Genomic DNA, 21039 nt, shown 5'->3' on the forward strand with positions numbered 1-21039 from the left:
TGTCACAAAGTTACAGAATTAAAGGCGGGACTAGGAAAAAAATGAAAATGAACATCTGTAACCATCAAAAGGATGTTCTGTTTGTAGGTAAGTGGGGAAATGGATTATATAACTAACAGACTGGCACTACATTAGAAATAATAACCTCATGGTTTGTGTATTTTTTTTTTTATTTATTTATTGGACTGAAATGTCTCGAGTTTTCAGCACGTTGCCTAATGTATTGTTAGATGCCAGTTATGGCCTCTGATGATGGCCGATGACTCTTGGATGACACCAATTGAAATTGACAGCTGTGTCAAAAACCGTGTGTATTTATAGAAGCTATAGCAAAGAAATGTCAGCTCTAATTTAACTCCCACACCTCGACTACTACCGCTGCTGCTTATTCACCGAGTGTTGAGGCGTTTCTGATGTTGTTGGCACGCCGTGCTCTGTGGTTTTGTAACACATTACTCACTGTGCCAACAAGATCGAAAAACCAGGCAATCTGATTCAATCTAATCAATCTGATTCCTGATTGAAGATGTGTAGTTTGTGGTTTTAAAGGAGAGAAAATGTGTCCTCATAGCTGGCTGAGTCAGCTGGTTACTACATGTAAAACAAATCAGAACTATCCCTCTATCTGGTGGATGCAACATGTTTCTTAACTCAGTGGCAGGCAGACTTTCTCACTTCACACTGACTGTAAAACATCAGATCTGCTACACTGTGAACTGCAGCGAGATATTTTTTAGAGCTGACGCAGACCTTGCTGGGGACGGGCGCCGGAGGGTTTCCAGGGGAGTGGAGGGTGGGGATGACCGGAGCAGCCAGAGGGGTCTGAGCCGGCGTGCTGGGCTCGCTGCTGCTCATCTCCCCAGCTGAGGCCGAGGCCGAGCCGGACGCAGCCCCCTTCCCTCCAGCAGGTCGGGTGGGCTGCTACAGAAACAAAGAAAATAGAAACCTTTAGAAATCTGGATAGAAAGACAGTGAAAAGATCCCGCGCAGTATAAATAGCTGTCTGAGGATGTAATAGTGGCCATAATGGAGGTTGTTGAGTGAATACTTTTCAAGGACGTCAGCGTTGGCTTTGGGAAACAAATTAGAACGGACTGAAATCCAATAGCTGAGGATTTAAGAATTTTTTAGTTTCGATTTATGCTCTGCTAGTCACACTATCCTTTTCATTTTTGTGTGCTTAGCATCATTATATTGTTCATGCTTCACTTGCTGAGGACTAAATCACTCAAACTGATGAAGCACTCGCAAATCTGGCATGAAATTATGTTTAGTACACGCCTCAATAGAGAACCAGGATACTCTGACTGATCATAACAAGAATACTAACGTCCATGTAATCATAAAAACACTTGTTTTGCACTGACTAACCAATATTTATAAATGGTGATAATACAAACTCTGGAATATTTGATAAATGCTTCTCCGGGGAAAATAAAGACCCCATGACACTGTTTGAAGCTAGAAAGGTGGCAGGGTCCGCCAAATATAAACAAAGCAAAACAGTATGAAACTGTGAAAATGTTCACTATCTAACTCTTCATTTTTGCATTTGCCAATTTTTCATTGGACCTCCATCATGACCACATCTGATTTACAAATAATAACCATAATGAAATGATAAAAAAAACAATATTAGAAAGCAAACAAAGCCATTAATATGCTGAAACTGCCATGGAACAAACAAAACAACTGAGCAAAAGAAACAGTAACTACGGGAGAAAAAAAGACATTTGAGACATTAAAAACAAAAACATGAATCACACATGAATCTGTGCTGTGAATATAAATGTGAAGACGTCCAAAATAAGAAGGATGAAATAAAGGAAAACAGCGATGTAAGTAGAAAAATGTTGGCACCAAAATTGTGAATCCTCTAACGAAGACAAAAAGGATGTCGTCTCTGGTGATGTATTGTCACTACTGTCTCAGCAACACTCACTCAAACACTCACACACAAACTGCTGCATGAAGTGAAAAAGCAATCACACGTATAAAAGAAAAAATGTAAATAAAATTCAGACTGATATGACTGAAATGGGAAGCCCTGAAGACTTTGAAGACTGGGCTCACCTTGGGCCTTCTGGCCGTGGTCTGAGGAGCAGAGGGAGGAGAGGAAGAAGAGGAGGAGGAGGAAGAGGAGGAGGAGGATCAGGGAAGGGAAGGAAACAAACAGCCAGGGTTAGTGATTCAAGGCAAAGTTCATATTAAACTGGAAATCACAGACAGAAGGACGAAATGAGTGGAAGATGAAACTTCTCAGACTGACAACAACAAATCCATTATCATGTCACATCCCTACAGATCTCTTCTCCTTTTGTTTTCCTTCGTGTCCTCGCTGGTCTCCAGAGCCTCATCTCTTCCACCCACGTGACCAAAAAAAAAAAAAAACCCTCAGTAACAACATGGACACAGTGGCTGGTACGGCTGCTGTGACCTAAATGACTGCATTGTGTCTCGGGGGACGCAGCAGGTTCATCTGAAACCAGAGCTGTTGTGCTGCTGCTCATACTGGGATAATAGCTTGTTATCCTGCTACATCGCCTGTTTCAGACACGCTGCACAGACGGCTGGCTGAGTGGATCATCAGTGAAGTGTGCGGAGAGATATCCACTCTTTGTTCTTATCTGATTTCTAAAAAGGAGTCCAGCCACCAGATCTGCGTTGCATCTTTTTAACCGAGTTCTTATAAATGTTTGAGTTAAACTGCTTAGAGAAGGAGAGATTGGCTGTAGAGGACAACAGAGAGAATCCTAAGGAAGAGGAGATAATCCCACAATTTATTCTAAGACGATCAAAGCAAACACTTACAGTGTACTGTGCTCTCAAGGAAAAATCTGCATCTCTATTTTTAGTTGATTTCCACGAGAGAACTCATCTCAAGATCTGGTTTCTCTGCAAGCCAAAACATTTTTACAATCTTTAGTCTGTTATTTGAGGAAAAGTAGTTTGCCAGTGTCCAAGTTGACTTCTTTAAATGTCTTTAGTCAGACGTACAGTCCAAAACATGAACACATTCAACCTACTTAGATATAAAACGGACAAAAGCAGGTAATTCTCACATTTGAGAAGGTGTAACCTGCACAATTTGGCTTGAAAAATGACTTGAACGATCAATCGATTATCAAACAAACTGACCAATTGTCTGACTGTCGCAGCTCTAGAAATTAAGCTGTGACTTCTTTAAAAACATGACAAGTTCACATTAATGTATATTAACATTTACTTGAATAGTGGTGGTGTGGCCATCGGGCGAGACAGCTGCCAAGCCAGTGACCACTGTTCAATACAGGGTTTCAACATCTGTAAGTGATATTTTTGCAGAGACATCTGGACAGTTTAGCCAAGATTGTGGAAATGGAACTGTGTATTTTAAGCAGATCTAGTCCCAGTCCTAAGCAACTGGGTTTTAAAATTGAAAACTGAACATAAAAAAATATAAAATTGCAACAGATCCTTGTTTTCAGAAACTTAAATTGCCAACATTTACTCTAGTGATCACTGTTTTGTTTGATTATTAATGAATATTGTTACAACTCAATCCTTTATATCTTTTTTTCAATAAAGTTTCCTGGAAAGAACAACTGAAATAAGCCTCTTTTAAACCTAAGTAAACATTTATTAATCATTAATTTTCCTCTTCCGTCACAGAATATCGATTATGTTAGTTTAGTGATTTTTGAATTATTTATCAGAAGAGAACCACTTGAACTTTGTCTCGTTTTTACTCATGATCACTGTCATATTACATTGTTCTGTCCTGGAAACATTTTAGGACACTATCAGAAAAATTGTGAGGAATATATGGATCTGAATAAAGTATCACCTGAATACATATATACCCAATTTTTTAGCGAGCTCAACCTGCAGATCTGCTACACAGGCATTCCCTATATGGTGATGACATTAAAAGTGAATTTTCAGCCCAGGTCTGTGCAGACGCGCACCGTTTCTCTCTGTTTCTCTCTTGGGCACGGCCATCGCTTTGGTCAGTTATCGTTCTTTATTGGATTAGAGCTGGACCATTCAGCAGAAATTAGCCCGAGCTAACAGCTGTACCAAATAAGAGCTGACAGCCTACTTAAGCCATAGTGTCGTGCAGTGGATAACAGAACAGGCTGTACTGACATCGCATCAGTCTGTTTATTACATCTGCAACCAAGAGTGAAATCCCTTGATTCTCCCCTGACAGACTAAAATCACTGACCTCGTAGAAATAAAAAGCTGTGGAAGGCATGACTCGTGCAAGCTGAGCCCAAATTAAGGATAGACAGAAAAATACAACAGAAGCTGCTGCACACACATGAAATAACTCTGCAAAGAAGACACGTGAGTTCGCAAAAAAAAAATCAATAGGAAAATCAAAAGAGAGCACAACCCAGCTGCAGGTACACTTCTACTTCCACTCGGGAATATCAAAAGGAGGAAAAAAAAAAAAAGGGCGATTCCCATCAAAGCAGAATGAGGAATAACTGAAAGTTTCGGGCATGACCTTTACAGCAGCTCTGCCAACAAAACAAATGGATGATGACAACAATAACAGCAACATCCCAAACATTTAAGGACGATCATTTGGAGTTCTGTACCTTCCGGGGTGCAGGAGTCTGTCTCATCATATTTGCAAGAGAAGAAGACAACACAGTCACCGAGAAACACACACACACACAGAGGAAGGTGATAAAACAGCGAAAGATGCTCGATCCACAGATGCCGGCTTTAGGACAGACAGCTGAAGCCGAACAAGACAGGCAGCCACTCAGGCCGGGAAGCTGCAGTGGTGCAAATGGCCGCAACGATTTTTTCCCAGGCTCCCCCTCCCTCCCTGCCGCCGTCCGTCCCTTCCTCCTGCTATCGTCCTCCTTTATGTCCTGCTTCTCTCATAATCCGTTCGCCGGAGCCCTCGGTCGGTGCCTCCCTTTCCTTTCCGCTCCGATTACGACTCTGACATCTCGCTGCCGTGGAGCCTCCGACCTGCTACTGCTCACAGGAGACGCCTCTCCTCCCCTAACCTTCCCTCTCCTCCTCCCCTCCTCCCCTCTGTCTCATCACCCCCCCACACTTTCTCACTCTGCTCACTGTGATTTGGCAGCCCGGCCAATGCCCTGCTCCTGCATTACATCACTGTGCACCCTCCTCCCTCTCCCTCTCTCTCTCTCTCTCTCTCTCCTCCCTTTGCTTGCTGCTGCTGCTCACCCACTCATGACCACCTCAGCCACAGACAGACAGGGAGGGATGGGTGAGACTGAGTGGTGTCGGGGGACAGACAGAGGGGAGGATGTGAGACAGAGGAGGGCGGTGCTGTTAACGGAGGTGAGGCGGGGGGGGGGGGGAAATGATGCAAGCCTCTCTTGTCTCCTAGCAACACTCACAAAGCCCTCCTCCTCTGGGTTCATTAAAATGAGACAAAAACATTGAAGATCGGGACGAGGAAACACCTGATCTGCTATTACAAACTGGATGAAGGTATACTGTGTCCCCTTTCCCTCAAACAGTGTGCAGAGGATTCACTTTCAATGTTGATGCATCTTTCCCAAATGTTCTCTTTTTGTTGTCTTAGCGTGTTTATATAGTTTGTATTCATTGTTGTTGCTATTTTATGTGATTCTATTTGAACTTTAGTCAACCAGCCGAGTCATGAAGAACAAATTCCACGTCCACGTGGTTGTTGAAGCAGCCCACTGTGCATAATCTGGAGCTGTCACATAAAATGAATACATTCTAGCCAGCGGGCCTGAAAATGCAGTATTGTGGGTAAACCAAACAAGGTTTGAGGTGGCGAACCCCTGAAGACGCAGTGACCTACCACCCTGTTACCAACAAGCAGATTAATCTATTTCAGCGAGTGCCTGAACCGCACAAATATCGATTGATGGTGGATGAGTTCAGGATGTCATTTCTTGTTCTACAGGAAGAAAATATGATAAGATTTTGGTATAAGAATACAAAGAAATAGATTTTAGTAATTTCTTTTGTATATATTGTCAAGTTGGTGCACAATATGACGTGGGGTTATGATCGAATGTGCTTAACAATGCCTTTTTTTAAAATTTCATCTGGACTGAAATGCAGCTGCTTTACAGGCTGAGTAGTACCACTCTGGGAATCAGTGGAGTGCCCCTTTAAATCCAATATGGCCTTGGAGCTGGTGGATTCGCAACATTACCCACAATGGCTTAACACACCCGGAGATATTCAAGTGATCACATCCACTGTTTAAGCCTGTAAATGATGGTGGAGTGCCATTTCATTCCATTATTCATGGATTACAGTGCTGGGATCACTGAAGAAATCTGCAGGTCTGGAACTACAGCAAAATCCCTTAAGCGTGCACCAGTAAATACCCTCATATGCCTATTTCCCAACGGTCTTATTTGTTCTACACAGGTTACTTCCTCCAATAATGGAGAACAAATCCTTGCAAAATGCTTTACAGGGGTTTCCCAACCATTGTGCGGCTTAAACGCATTTCCCAGGTTGGTTTGAGAAACCCCTAAAATCAATGTTTAGAGCATCTGGTAATGAGTTTTTTTCCCCCAGATTTAACGGTCGGAGTTGGTCCCCCGTGGGATTCTTTAGCAAGTGTTGCCTCGAAGCTTTTTGGGTGTTGTTTATTCATTATCTGCTCTAGCTTTATGACTTTTTGTACACACATTGCATGTCTTTTTTCTTCTACTCAATAAAACATATGCCTCAAGCTTTAGTCGTAACACTGATTGTAGTGAAATTAGTTTTTAGTGTAAAAGTGATTTAGTGGGTCAATCCTTTCCTTAACAGCCGAGAGCTGGAGTTTGAGTAGCTATCATCATATCTTCCTCAGCTCCACTAATCTCGTCCTCGTCACCCGAAGCTCAGCAGGAAGCGAAAAGGGATGTAAGAGGATTAATTCAGTGGGGGATACTATGATTAGCTGTGAGCTTTAAACCTGAAAACACTTCTACATTGTGGCCATGAGAATTGGCTGAAGTGTTTTGAGATTGATGTGATGAAACTAAATGAGGCTTACATCACAGTGAGTACAGACTCTGTAGTGTTTGCTAGGGAGTATTAAAGGAACTGAAAATGGATTATTATGAGAAAGCGAGAGGCAGAATTCAAGATTCCTGTCTGCTGAACTACAGAGTAAAACTGTTTACGCAGATCCATTACAGAGCAGCGAAGGGAAATCTGTCCTGTTGAAATATTAAAAGATCTTTCTGTGTAATCCCCTGACTTTCTCACACTAAGTGCTGCTCTGAGAGGACCGCTGAAGTGATGGTAGTGAGGCGGACAGACAGAGAGAATGATGGGATGGGTGGAGATGGATCAAGTTCCTGCTTTCCCAGCAAACACAGGGAGGATCGCTGAATCTGAGGTCACTGCCCTGCAGCCTCCAGCAGGACGAAAAGAGGATAAAATTACTGCCCAGGAAGCATCAACGCAGCAGAACCCAGCGCGCTCTGCTAGTAGAAAGATGTGATCTCGTAGGACAGCAGCACAAGAATAAAAATCTAAGTTTATTTGGTTTTCTGCATGTGCGTAATCTCCACTGAGGATGGAGCTTAATGCTCCAGGGTCCCAACGGAGCGATATAAACGTCCATTTTGCTCTGTTCCCTGCAGCTTTGACCAGATGATGTAACTTTTTAGAAATCCCATCATCCTCTCTGTCTGCTCGTCCCTTTTCTTGATGTTTCAGTCAGTGATTCGCTCGCTTTAATTGTCTCTAAACATGCGGCATGCTCATCTGCCCTCCCCTTTAACTAATTCTCTCAGGACATTTTTTACCCCTGGGTTTCTATTAAGATTGTGTCGAGGTTTTCTGGGGGTGTGCAAGTCTGACAGAAAGGCTCTATGGAACTCAGAGCTAAAGACAAACACTGGTGCCTCCTCTGCATGGACTTCAGGATTAAAAAAACAAAAGAAGAAATATTCATCTATCTTTTTCTTTGGACACTTATGGGAAGGCTGAAATTGAAATCTGGACACTAAACTGCTGTTTTTTGTGTCCTCTGACCTTCAGCTGGAGGACTAGCAGGTGTAGACTCAGTTTCCTTTTTGGTTTGAACTATTAAATTTAGTATTTCATGTCATTCATACCTTCAGTTAATCTCTACAAGTACATTTCTGTCTCGTCTGCATCCTCTATTCCCTGCACATTCCTAAGTTGAACCTCAGAGGAGAAATAAAGAATATTCAAGCTTCCTGCTCGAGACTAAACTGAGCTCGCGGTGTTAAAAGTCAGTCTGCTGCGGAACAGGAGACGGTAAAGTAGAACCGAGCTGACAGGAAATCCATACTCTGCAGGTCTGTTCTCCGCAGGCGGGAGGGCGGCCGATTTCACCTCCGTCATAGTCTGACATTTTCAAAGCAGCGCAGCAGAGGAACGCCTGCATGTATGACTCAGCGGAGGGTGATTATTAAAGAGCACTGGACCTCATGATGAATCCCCCGAGTGGCACAGCATAAAATGTTAAAGTCACTATATATTAAATCATATTTTGTCATTCTATTTTTACACCTTCTTGTTCGATGCATTTTCAGCTGGAATAAGATTTTGCAGATGGACATGTAAAGTTGACTCTATGTACTGTGTATTCAGATCTGTTAGGTTGAGGCGTTCCTTGTTTTCTTTTCAACAAAATCTCCCAACTTCCTCAAGAAAACTGAGAGTAGAGGGTTTAAAGATAGTTTTGATTCAATTTTATGTCCATATCCTAAGATTTTTTATATATATTTTTCAAATCATCTGTTTTAACTATTTTTAACAGCTATAATAGTCACATTTTTAATACAAAATGAAAATGCTAAGCCTTACTGATAGCTGACAATAAAAGAATAGCACGAAGGTCGCACACTTGACTTTATCATCAATTAATCTCAAGATAATCGGAAATAGAAAATGTATTTTAGTGGCCTTTAACCAAATTACAGCGATAAATTGACACAAAACCAAATTGCTTTTATTGACTTAATAAGCATAGCATCTTACAAACATGGCATGCTCCTTTAAATTTGGTTTTTAATCCGCCAATGAAATCTAAGAAGATGATGAAGAAGAAGGAAAGATGAACAAGCAACATCAAATTGCTGTCCTGGGCAGAGCCAGGACCTTCTATGAACAAAAATATGAACATTTTGTACGGTCAAAGTGACCTTTGACCACCGAATTCAAACAAGCGGACATTTGTGCCAAATTGTAAGAAATTCACTCACTGTTTTTCTAAGATGGATGGACAACGTGAAAACATGATGCCTGCAGCTATCGCTGGCACAGAAATCAGCAAATTCTCACAATTAGGGAGGCAGGAAATAGAAAATTATCTGAGCAGTCAACCAGCTGATGACCTCCAACCAGCCCAATTGCGTTCACATGTCTAACACCACTCTTATACTAGTGAGTAATTTAACTCTACAGATTTGAAACTGCAGAGGAAACAAGAGATAAATAGCGACCACCACTGCCAAAAAGTTAAGCCAACTGACGAGTACCTTCAGCTGCAGCTTCTGGTCTTTCAATATAATCTCCTAAAACCTCTGAACATCCCCTCAGAGATCCGTCATGTCTTCAAAAACTTATCATGGAGGAACTGATTCTCATAAAACCTGATTACTGGATGGACGTTGTTGTGCTCCTCCAATAAATAAACACTAAAACAACAGTTTTCCTTGAGGCTCTTTGGATTTGAGATTAAAAGAAGCATAACCCGGCTGCCAGAATCATTTGACTTCAACATGCAACTTTAAATGCACAGACAGCGGACAAACACAGAAACACACACCATGAGCCACAGAGCTGCATCGACGCAAACAGACCAGAGCACAGAGCACGGTGAGGTCAGATGACAGGAAGTGGACGTGGCACGATGATGGAAAGACTTGGACCTCTTCTCATGTAAACACAGAGGATGCCGGTGCGGTGGGCTGAGAGGAATCATGGGTAAATGAGGGATGAGGCCCTGTCGCCATGCAGCAGCGAGGCCATTCAGAGCCACGGATACTACGATCATCAGGTCATAACATTACCACTGTACCGAGGTTAGAGAAACATGCAGCACCTTTTTAGGCTTCACTCCTCGCTGCGTGGTCGGGAGGAAAGAAGGGAAGGAAGTGAGGAAGGATAGTAGGGAGGGTGGAGGTTAAAGGTCAAGAGTTGTCATGCTGGAGGTGACGGGGGCTTGTAGTGAGTCGGTGCTCTTCAAAGACCTCAGTCGGATACACAGTACACATATTTTCACACAAACATCCCTTCGGTCAGCTCATTCTCACACACACTGCACATAAAAAATCCTGTTAAATATGAGTCCAACATGACTGATGTGTCACTAAAATAGTGTCTCTCTTCACAGTGATTAAATCAAAATATAGTAACATGACACACATTCTTTTTTAGACTTTGGGGAATTCAGTGTGACTGCATCTATGGGCACAACTGCAAAAATGCTAAATCTAAATATTCTGAATTATATCTTTAATTTGTGGTTATACAGCCAGATTCATAAAGCTATAACAGAGCCATTAGAAAGCAATAAAAGGGGAATATTCCTATATGTTTCTTTATATTAAAATATTAAAATGATCTCAGGGGAGCTCCTCCACTTGTGTCACTTAAATAAATAATCTGTCTGCATAGCACAACTACTTTATTTGTAAGTAATTGTCGCCCTCTGGTGGTCAGAAAGGAGAAAAGACACATTGGCTCAAGATTTAAGATCTGAGTGGGTTCAACACAACTTGGTAAACACATTTTCAGGGATGATTTAAAAGAACAATACATCTGTTTTTATACTGCATAAATCTTCAATCTGGTTTCAATTATGGAGGAAGGGAACGTGAAAGTACGCAGGAAAAAAGGATTTATGATCTCCAGAGTCTACATAATTTATAATATTTAGTTGTTTAGTGTTTAGTCTGTTTCTTCTCTACTACCTCTAGGCTGCATATTGTCAGTGTGCCACAGGCTAAAAGTATTGTTCATTTCAGGCATAGAAAGATTTTTGTTAAATCTCTTATAGTCTGAATCATAACACACTATTGAGCAAAGGAAGTATCGCTTAACCCTGAACATACTAAAAACAAATGTGCAAATGAGCAGGTACTTGAGATAACACAGAGTTTGTGTGTCTGTGTGTGTGTGTGTGTGTGTGTGTGCATGTGTGTGCAGGTATGTGAGTTTGAGCGGATCCATTTGTGAGTCCAGGTGTGTGCAGCCGGATCTGCTCCTGACTTCCTGCAGGGGAACTGTTTCTCTGTCGCGCTGCAGTGTTATCTGTTGTCTGACTCACCAGTTTAGTGGACTTGGGCGTCTCCAGGATCTCTGAAGTGATAAAAAGGACAAACAAAGAAAGTGAGAAGTGAGCTGTCATATCAAATCAGTGTTCACCATCTTTTACAAGGTTTAAAGTCCCACAAACATCCTGGTGCAAACACATTAGAGTCAACTCTGACACAGATGCACAGTGAGCTGCAGGATCTGTGCTGCTGCAACACCACAATCACGTCTCTATAATTAGTTTCTCTGTGTCCATTTTCTCCCTTCAGATGAAACTGGAGGACAGTAGCTGTTGTTTGTGTGTTAGTGATTTCAGCACTTAGACCCCTTTTCTTTTATCCAATGGCGATTTAACATGTCGGTTTTATGTGTGAATGAACGCCCTGGTCAACTTCACGCCTACGCACGGCAACAATCTTTTCATATTACTTTCAACAAGGCGCACGTCTGAATCGACTGCTTTCAGATTGATGTAAAGACTCCACAAGGTTAAACATTCAGAGAGTGAACAACACTATAATGAAATGTACTTTGCATTCCCCATTAATACTCAAAATTTCAAGTTACGCCAACTACAGATGAATGAATGCCAAGCAAAGAAAAAAATAACAGTCACAGCTAAAAAAAAGTGTGTTCCTCATAATTATTATTATAATATTTTTTTTCCCCAGTGTTTGGTGAACATTGTGGCTTGTTCTCTAATATGTTCTGTCATTTTCAAACTGATTTATAAAAGTTACTGTTGTCTGAGAGGCATCACTTTAACTGGAAAATGAAGCAAAGGGTTACATATTCCATGTCTGAGAAGGGCTTCAATATGGAGATGAGCATCCACTGGAAAAAATACCACTTCAATAATTACTAAAAAAAACAATGAATAGGAGGTGTTTCATGCTTGAAACAAGGAGAAAAAACTGCCAATGCAACAAGTAAATATTGTATTAAAACAAGCCCCTATAGCTCACATAAATGTCACTTTCTAAGTATTTGTGTCTCATAAAGTACATCAAGATGTTTTGACCAGAAAATTAGACAAATATACTTGGTGCGACATTTTTTCAATCATGTTTCTATCTTTATTTTGGTGCAGGGGAGCATTTACAGCCACCCCTGTTTCATGAGAACCCTCTTCTGTGTTAAATGTTCGATACGCAAGAAACATCTCTTATGTCAAATAAAACATCTGAATCATCGACGGTCTCGTTTTCATTGTCTGCTACTGAAACATCAACCACTACCACAAGTAAGTGCGAAGTGTGTAAGCACTTCTAACATTCTGCACCAGGTCACTAAACCGATCACAATGCACTCGCCACCACCACCCAATTTGATGAAGCAGAAGTGAGGCGTAACCATGGAAACAGAGTGCAGCTCCATCCTCCAGAGGATAAAAGATATTAGTGACCAGATGTGGAAAAAAAAATAGGCAATTTATTTTCATTTTGTTGAAAGCAGAGAGAGAACAATAATTCAAAACGTCTTTAACGTCTCTTAAAATGAGTTAGAAGTCAGAAGCTTTTCAGGAGCTTCATCAGCAGATGAGGTGATGATGATGATGATGATGATGATGATGAGCTCTAGCCACTAACGGCCCACGTAATGAGACTGTTTTGTCAACTGGTCTCAAATGAATCTCTCATGATTACTGTGACTTTGTCCTGCAGCCCTGTGTTGAAAGAGAATTAAGATGCTGTTCAACCCGAATCATCTTAAACGCTTCGTTTTGAGGCGACGTGTTGTTGTTAAGTTTGACATTTACAGGTCATCACCTGGTGGACACTTTACTGGAGCACCAGAGGGATTCAAACCCACAACTTTGGCAGTGATGGTGCCACACTCCACTCCACACTCCTGCTTGATAAGTGACTCATCATGACCAAAATAAAACCATAGGGTGTCCTTATAATGACATATTTAGGAAGAAACTGGAAACCACAGTGACTAACAGTGGGTGAGCAGGTTTACACTGCTTTACTGATGCACTTATACACTCACACAGAGATGCAGACACAGCAGGTGTGGTTAGTAGGTGTCACGTATGCTCAGCGTCCGTACTGTCGGCACTTTATGCTCACTTAGTCTGTATTTCTGCAGGTTTTCAGCTTTCGGATAGGGACCAACAGAGCAGTACTGTTGCTAGTCATGGGGGGCAATGCAGCAGTGTAGACATGACCACAGGACAAGAGAAGTCCTCTAGTGGTTGTATTGCTTAACATCCATTAATGTGAAGGACGCACAGAAGTACGGACCCGTGTGTTCTCAAACTGCAGAACTTTTAATTTCTTTGCTTTCCAATACTGCTGCATGTTTAGCACTCTGAGCATGCATGTCCCCTAGACAGCTTCCATTTCAAGAAGGTCAAAATCGACATGACATGCACTTTGTCTGAGCAAATATCCCTTTTATTTCACTTGCCAAAGACCTCCAGAATACTAAAAAAAAAAACTGAATGCGTGTGTTCTTGCCTCGTTTGGGAACCTTGCCAGTGCCGGGCTCAGGTGTCTCCGGAGATGTCGTGTCGGCCCCATCGTCAACCAGCTGGATCTGAGACAGAGACACGGAAAGAGGAAGAAAGACAGCCGGAGACATTTAGTCATTTCGTCCAAAACATCACAGGATCTGACTGCCAACTATCACATTCATCAGCAGAGCTGGCAGGGAGCAGGCGACAGATGTTAAAGGGCAGCCACAAAAATCAAATTGACTTGTTTACTGATGTTCATATAAATGTAGCACTCTCCAAATGAGTCATGATCTTTCCATCTCCATAACAACCTCTACAAGTGGAGTGCAGGCTCAGTCAGCACCAGACAGTCTTTCAAGCCAAGTGGGGGGACATAATGAGGAGGATTAGTAATACGACACCCAATCGATACAGACGCCGACCTGTATGTGTCTGTACCTGCACAGCTGGGTCACAGGTAGCATTAACACTATGAAGAAGTTACTCTCAGGGCTCACTCATCGAAACTGTCAATAAGAGCCATTATTAGGTGTCAAGTGCATTAAAATTCAAGAGTGGTCCAGGCCTGATGTCATTTTTCATAGTGTTAAACTATTGTTTAATTAATAATTACATATAAATCTAAAGTAATTTGGTGTTTATATATGATAAAAATAATACAAAGTGGTATGCAATACATATTTTGTTCTGCATATATCAGCAGGTCCCTGCACAGGGTAACATCATCTGCTGCCTGTAATGAAATATATTCTCTTGTCCTTGTTATGAGGGTCACATTTGCTCTCATTTGTGTCATGAACTGCTTTCCTTTGGGAGGATATTTTTGTATTGAACTTAGGAGTATTCTTACTGCTACGTACTTTGTACTACAATGACATAGCATTTACAGTTTAATTGTTTCTGGCCCTCTTATATCACTAATTACACTGGCTACACTTGGCACACAAATGGAGCAGAGCATGTGGAGTCATACAGTGATTTGGGTTGTCAACAGAACCTCTTCCAGTTTCCTTCAAGGGACTATGATCCCTCTCTTAAGGACCCTATTTCAGAAAATAACTGTAGTATGGCAAGAGACACATTTTTGGATCTGGTCTGAGCTGTGCCATGAATTACAAATGTTCTTGCAGGAGGTACAAATAGGCTTAAATGATGCTCTACGGAGATTTTTTGCTCCAATGTTCACACACACACACACACACACATGCACACTGGTGATGTGACAGACATTCCTGCCAATGGTTTTCACACTATTCCACTGATGGAGAGGTGGTGATAATGTGACAAGAAACGCTGCAATGTGCCAAGAACGACAAGGAGGAAGAAAACCGCTAACTAGTAAACATGGCAAGTGGGAGACAAATGCCTTCAGGGGCAACTTTCTTCAAGCTGTTGTTGCCCCATGTAAAAACCTCACGTCACCGTTTACTGATCTTCTCCAAAACCAAACCAAGTATAGTTTTGTTGCACAAACACGTAGGACACGATACTGGTCTCATGCATGACTTTCAAAGAGCGCTATGGCAGTAAGGATTTCTGGCAGAATGTCACAAAGTTAGACTTCTCCCTTAACCAGAAACACAGATGCAAACAACGCAAGATTGTATATACCTTGACATGTTGCCTACACAAAATGCATTACGGTGGGTAACAGTGAATTTAAACATAACTTTTGTTTGTTTACTGTAAAAGAAATCTCCACAAGAAACCTTGAACTCAACTGTCTGAGCTCTGAGCGTTTGTTTGTGTTTGTACAAATGGAGAGCTTTCCTCCAAAGTGAGAAATCTGCCATTTCAAACAATTAAAACCACCACAATGATGTTTGTTAAATGCCATGAAATTTAACCCATGTCCCCCCAAAAAAGATTATTTCGCTTTCCTTCCTGTGGGATATATATTCGACTTTACTCTCCAGACTGCCACATATAATCAATGGCCAGTGTAACACAGAGGGACGCTATGCAGTATTTTCTGTGAGAAAATAATAAAGTTGTTTTGATCCAAAACAACCGAGCATGCAGCCTGAAGCAGAAAAAGAAAAATGCTGGCACCACTGAGACAGCAGAGGAAAACATCAACCCCCACACAGACACACTGCGTCAAATCACAAGAAAAACAAAATGTCAAACATCTTACAAAATAAGAAACAATAGATAAATGTTGGATAAATAGCTGTATCATTATATGCTTTAGGTTTCTTGCACATGGCAAGTACTTCTGTAGTTACCTGTGATTGTCTCACAAATATCCCATGATTCTCCTCGCAGGTGAAGTAACGTTTGCCCTGCACGGTGCCGTCATTCTTGCCTTTGGCCTCATCGAGGATGACTCCCACCCACTTTCCTGAGGCGAAGAGCGTGTTGCCGATGTAAGCGACCGTGCCGCGCTGCCCCTTCCCGATCACCTCCACCAGGGAGCCCACTTTGACGGGCCGCCCGCCCCCGTCCGAGCTCATCCTGCTGCTGCCGCTGCTGGTGGTCTGAGTGGGACGAAGGAAAACACAGAGAGAGAGAGTTGGACTCTTAAAACAAGAACTCATACTCGTATCAAAACATTTAAAAGGGGCACTCCACTAAATATACATATCAGTGTAGGTGTCAATGTAGGAGTTCATCTCAGCCTGTTGTATAATGTCTTCTGCGGCTCTGGAGGAGTCCTGTCCGAAAGTCTGATGATGATGTCATCAGAGTAGTCTCACCTTGGCCTTTAAAGGTGACTTTAAAGAAAGTCTGAGTTACAAACCGGAGGTGTAGAGTTTGAAAGTTGTGGGTGTTTACCAGACAGGGAAGATCTTAAAAGAAGAAACCATCAAGTGTTGCAGTGCTTAATATAGACCAGCTGTTGTAAATCTGCATGCCAGAGTCCCCTGAATACTGAATGTCTGTAGCATCGATTCAGGGTGATCTCTTTGACCCTTGACATTCAAAATGGGACTTGAGATCCTTTTACAGGTGCATACTAAAGCTGTTCAGTGGATATCGCCTAAAAAAGAACCATTAACAGGGTCATGTCTGCACACAGAGGCATAGTGCAGCTGGGATAAGACTGCAAAAGAGCAATTCAAGTGTCATTCTGATCCACTGGGCTGTTCAGGACCACACAGAAAGTGAAAGCAGGAATTGTCCTGACCTGCACTCTGTAAGTGTCAATATAAGCTTCTTTCTCTTTCTAGCGAAAGAGGCCAAATTTTTGTGATAAATCCATGGAAACAAAAAAATCACACAGTGAAAGGGTTTCAATAGGGCACGCTTACTCGTGCTGCAATATTTTGTAATCAAATAATCCCGCATAACCCAATTTACAGTGTGATGTCCTAGAACTGATGGTGACTCAGCAGAACAGCTCAAAGAGGAGCAGCAGATATTATTACACAGAGAGAACATACTCTGACTCTCCTTCAGCTTACTGTAAACATATGCTGTCTATATACTGCTGTTTAACTAAACAAAGAAGCCTCCGCAGGACCGTGAGCCAAAACAGACAAACAGCTGCAACGTGATGGCTTTTAAATCCCGGTCTGTCTCATCCACTGCAGGTTTCTGCAATCATTAGTTCCTGTTTTCTGATCCAAGCTATTTTATTTCTGACACGACTTTTAACACGTTTCTGATGCTAAATATGTTGACAACTTACAAATATTCTTTTTATTAATTCAGACAAAACTCAGGAAATATCAAACAAAAACTAGTTACTAATTTTGTTCGTATAAAAGGCATAATATGTAACATTCCCACATTAAAACCTAATTTTAAAGACATCAGTTTTTTGAGTTGTGTAATATTTATTTTATCAAATGTTTCCATCAGCTCCTGATTTTTTTTCAATGTCATTTGCTGCGTGTTATAACTGAGAAAGAGGACAACATTTCCCATGATCCTACGCTACTATATGACATCACAAACTTCTGCTTTTATTATTGTTTTGGTTGAGAGATCACTCACGGCAGAGTTTAGATTATGATGTACCGATATTGATATCTGAGTTTAAAATCCGATTCAACACACCAGTTTTTTAACGAACACAAAATAAAAACAACCACTTTTTTTTTAAGCAACCCTAAAAAGTTTTAACGAGCATATTACAGCTGTAAAATTTGTCAGTGCTCTCTGGTGGGCAAACCATGTTATGGCTCAATGTTTCTAACCTCAAATATCTTCTATAATTCTCTGCTGCGACTTCTCTTTATAGATCTACAACGAGCCATATCATCACTATCATATTCCACCAAGTGTTGATAATCGGTAATAAACACGTTTGGTACTTCATCCTCCTTGATTCTGCTCCTGTCTTCTCCCTTCAGCAATATTTGCTCTCGTTTGCGTTCTTCAGCAAAGACAGGAAATACTCAGAAAGCTAGCACAAAATATATTATATAAACTATGCTATATTTGTTTTATAGTGTACTATATACTGGTTAAGTCTATAGGTCTTAACAGTCAGCTACTGATATTGCACAAGGTGGAGGCCATTAAATCTAAGCTAATGAGTAAAGTATAGGTTGGAATGTGGTAATATAATGAATCTTTTGTTAAACATAAGCTGAAAGCTGGTGTCACTTCTTAAGAGCCTTTTTTGAGCCGTTTACATTTCTCAGCCATTGAAACATGGATTTACTGGTCACGATTGAGACTGTATATGAAGGAAAATGGTCTCAGTCACAATGGAGGAGGGTGTAGGTCTATTCTCAGCTTAGTATTTATGGAAACTAATTTGCTCTCTGCTGAAGGCATAACTCAGAGCTACAATCAGTTTCTTTCTCTCATAAAATATCAATACATCCAAACATTTTATTGGCCAAAAACATGAAATATTATCACATCCTCCACCTCGTAGTCTTTCATCTTCACTCTCTTACTGCTTCCAGACATCATTTAGCAGCTGCAGATGATCTTTTATTAACATCACTGTTGAGATGCTGCCAACAAACCCTGAATTCCCATGATTGCTTAAAGTCTAATTAACCTATCTTATAATTCATGACCAGCAAGGGAAGAGACATTTTAACTCGTCGTGTGGAGTAAATGCATCCTTTGCAGTCTTTGTTGAGCCCCTTCAACATCACGTCAACGCCTCAGATCTTTTATTCAAACTTCAACTTCTATTTAAAGCCATAAAAATGACTTCAGATCCATAAAAGAAGCAGGAATCATTCGTTTGCGGTGCTTCACAGTTCAAATGCACCTGTCAGCAATCTGCAATCAGTCATCCATTGGGGGTTATAATTCCTGCCGTCTGTAAAGTCATCAAATAATGTAAACAAAAGAGTTCTGGCTTCAGCTACCAGTCTGTAATGAAACACTCAGCGTAGTTCAGACATTGCTCCGACCTGCTCGTCATGTGCTGGAGGCAGAGGACCCGAGGAGGACGAGGTGAATTATTTAGTGCCACTCTACTCTTAAACACACGCGAGCTCACACTGACTATGATGCAAAATGAAAAGGAGATGAAAAAAACAGTGATACAGCCTCTTTTTCTGCACTGTAACACTCGCAGTGCTCTGACGAAGGCACTGATCAAACTGAAGATGGTACTGCTTTGTTTTCTCAACAAAATAAGCTTTTAAAATGCTTTCATACACATGGTTATAACAGATAAACACCATGTTACACAGGCTGGTACACAATATAAGGACCATTCTCGATCTACAAAGGGTTTTCTGATCTGAAGAAAGAGGAAAGAGTAGATGAAAGGTACTGTATGAGCGAGCACTGATGTCATCCCTCCCGGTGACAGGGAAGCTGCTGGACTCAGAGACGGATGACAAACAGGAAGTCTTCTGGGGCTCATGGATTGTGTGTCCAGCAGCCTGCTGATAATAAAACCCCTTGTGAAGCCATTACCTGCCTGTCATGTCTCATGTAACAGTCATAACAGAGGTCTGAACCTCAACATCAGACCGGCGACTCTGAACCCGGAGGGGCATCCGAGCCGAACAAAGAGGCGACAATTCAGACAGAGGAATGCAGCGCTGAAATGGATTAGAAACCCCTCTATTGAAAGTAGAAATCGACACGAAGCTGATGACAGAGTGAGACAAATTGAACAGACATAACAGGAACAATGGCGCACCGATCAGGACAAAGTTAAACACCACAGTCTGGCCCATTCATTCACCTCCCCACACCTCGTACACACTCACCCGGGTGTACGTGCTCCTCCTAGTCTGTGACATGTTTCCCCAGATTGTCTCGTCTGAAGGAGCGTGTTATTGGGGTGAGCGTCAGCCAGACAGAAGGGGGTCTGGGAGAGGGCTGGAGGGGTTGGGGGGGGGGATCGGTGATGCTGCTGGAGCGTCTCCCTCTTCCTCTCTCTGTCTCTTTACAGGATCACACCATCCCTCTCCTGATCCTCAGCACAGCCTGAGCTCCCAAAACTCCTTGTCTCCTCCTCTCTGCTGCTGCCAGAGGAAAAAAGCTGCGGGAGCTTTTTTGGGCTCTGTCAGAAAGTTTCAGAGGGGCAGACGCCGCCGATCCACCCCTCCGATGAATGGACCGGAGGAAAACAGCAGAGCGAGGACAGGAGGAAAAAAAACAAACCGGCCAGGCTCAGTCTGCTGTGAGCGCATCAGCTGAGCGGCAGCACTGCGCTGCGCTAGTGTCTGTGCTGGCTTCTGCAGGAGGGAGGGAGGTTTAGGCCCAGACTGAGGTGCTGGGTCCTAAAGCCTGCAAATATGCTACTCAAAAGCTTCTCCAAATAAACTTAACAGTCATTATTCTCATGTAAGTCTTGCTAATAAGGCATGATGGAGAGGTCTGGAGTAGAGCAACATAACTATTGGATGATATTAGCCCATCACAGATACATTGGTATAAGCGTGTCTGTTGTTTGATATGCGCCAATATGGAAACTTTTTTTTCTATGCAGAAGGTGATGAGGGGTTGTAACTTATGATAATCAAGTGAAGTTTATTGTTAGATAGTTGAATATCCTGCCTACGTTTTAAACAGTATCTGTGTCTGTCTGTCTGTCACATTTGAAGGATCATTGTTATGCATACATTCAGTATATAAAGCATAATCGGCGGATAGATCAATATTGGCAATCTTTATCTCCTTTATATCGGCATTGGCTCCAGTCTCACTCAATGTCCCACCCACAACACAATCTGATTGGTTACACGTCACAAGTAAAAGCCAAAACAGAGAGGCGGAGTCACGTCCCTTCCAATGGACTACCATCAGACACTATTTCAGAATATGTTTGGTAGCGAGAGGCCAGAGACAAATACTGTTGATCCCACATATGATGTTTGTCAATTTAAAGGTCAGTTTTCAACTCAAGCAAAAACGAATGAAACACAAGACTATGAAAATACAAAACTGGAAAG

The 21039-nt window shown here is 41.8% G+C and overlaps 1 protein-coding gene across 7 annotated transcripts in view; it reads right to left on the reverse strand.

Moving 5' to 3' along the window:
• Window positions 1-21039, reverse strand: part of dctn1b (dynactin 1b) — a 36164-nt gene that overhangs the window by 11095 nt on the left and 4030 nt on the right. The window contains exons 1-8 of one of the 7 annotated variants that reach the window (XM_037125432.1): window positions 19852-20246; window positions 15940-16191; window positions 13713-13791; window positions 11261-11292; window positions 10010-10054; window positions 4587-4604; window positions 2074-2094; window positions 751-921 (exon numbers count right to left, since the gene is read on the reverse strand). In XM_037125432.1, the coding sequence (XP_036981327.1) occupies window positions 751-921; window positions 2074-2094; window positions 4587-4604; window positions 10010-10054; window positions 11261-11292; window positions 13713-13791; window positions 15940-16191; window positions 19852-19884 (651 nt within the window). In that variant the 5' untranslated portion in view covers window positions 19885-20246. Of the gene's footprint in view, window positions 1-750; window positions 922-2073; window positions 2095-4586; window positions 4605-10009; window positions 10055-11260; window positions 11293-13712; window positions 13792-15939; window positions 16192-19851; window positions 20247-21039 lie in introns of those variants that run through there. The other 6 variants (XM_037125434.1, XM_037125433.1, XM_037125436.1 and 3 more) reach the window with 6 other exon arrangements.

The sequence above is a fragment of the Acanthopagrus latus genome, chromosome 16 (assembly GCF_904848185.1).
Source record: "Acanthopagrus latus isolate v.2019 chromosome 16, fAcaLat1.1, whole genome shotgun sequence".
Lineage (NCBI taxonomy): Eukaryota > Metazoa > Chordata > Actinopteri > Spariformes > Sparidae > Acanthopagrus > Acanthopagrus latus.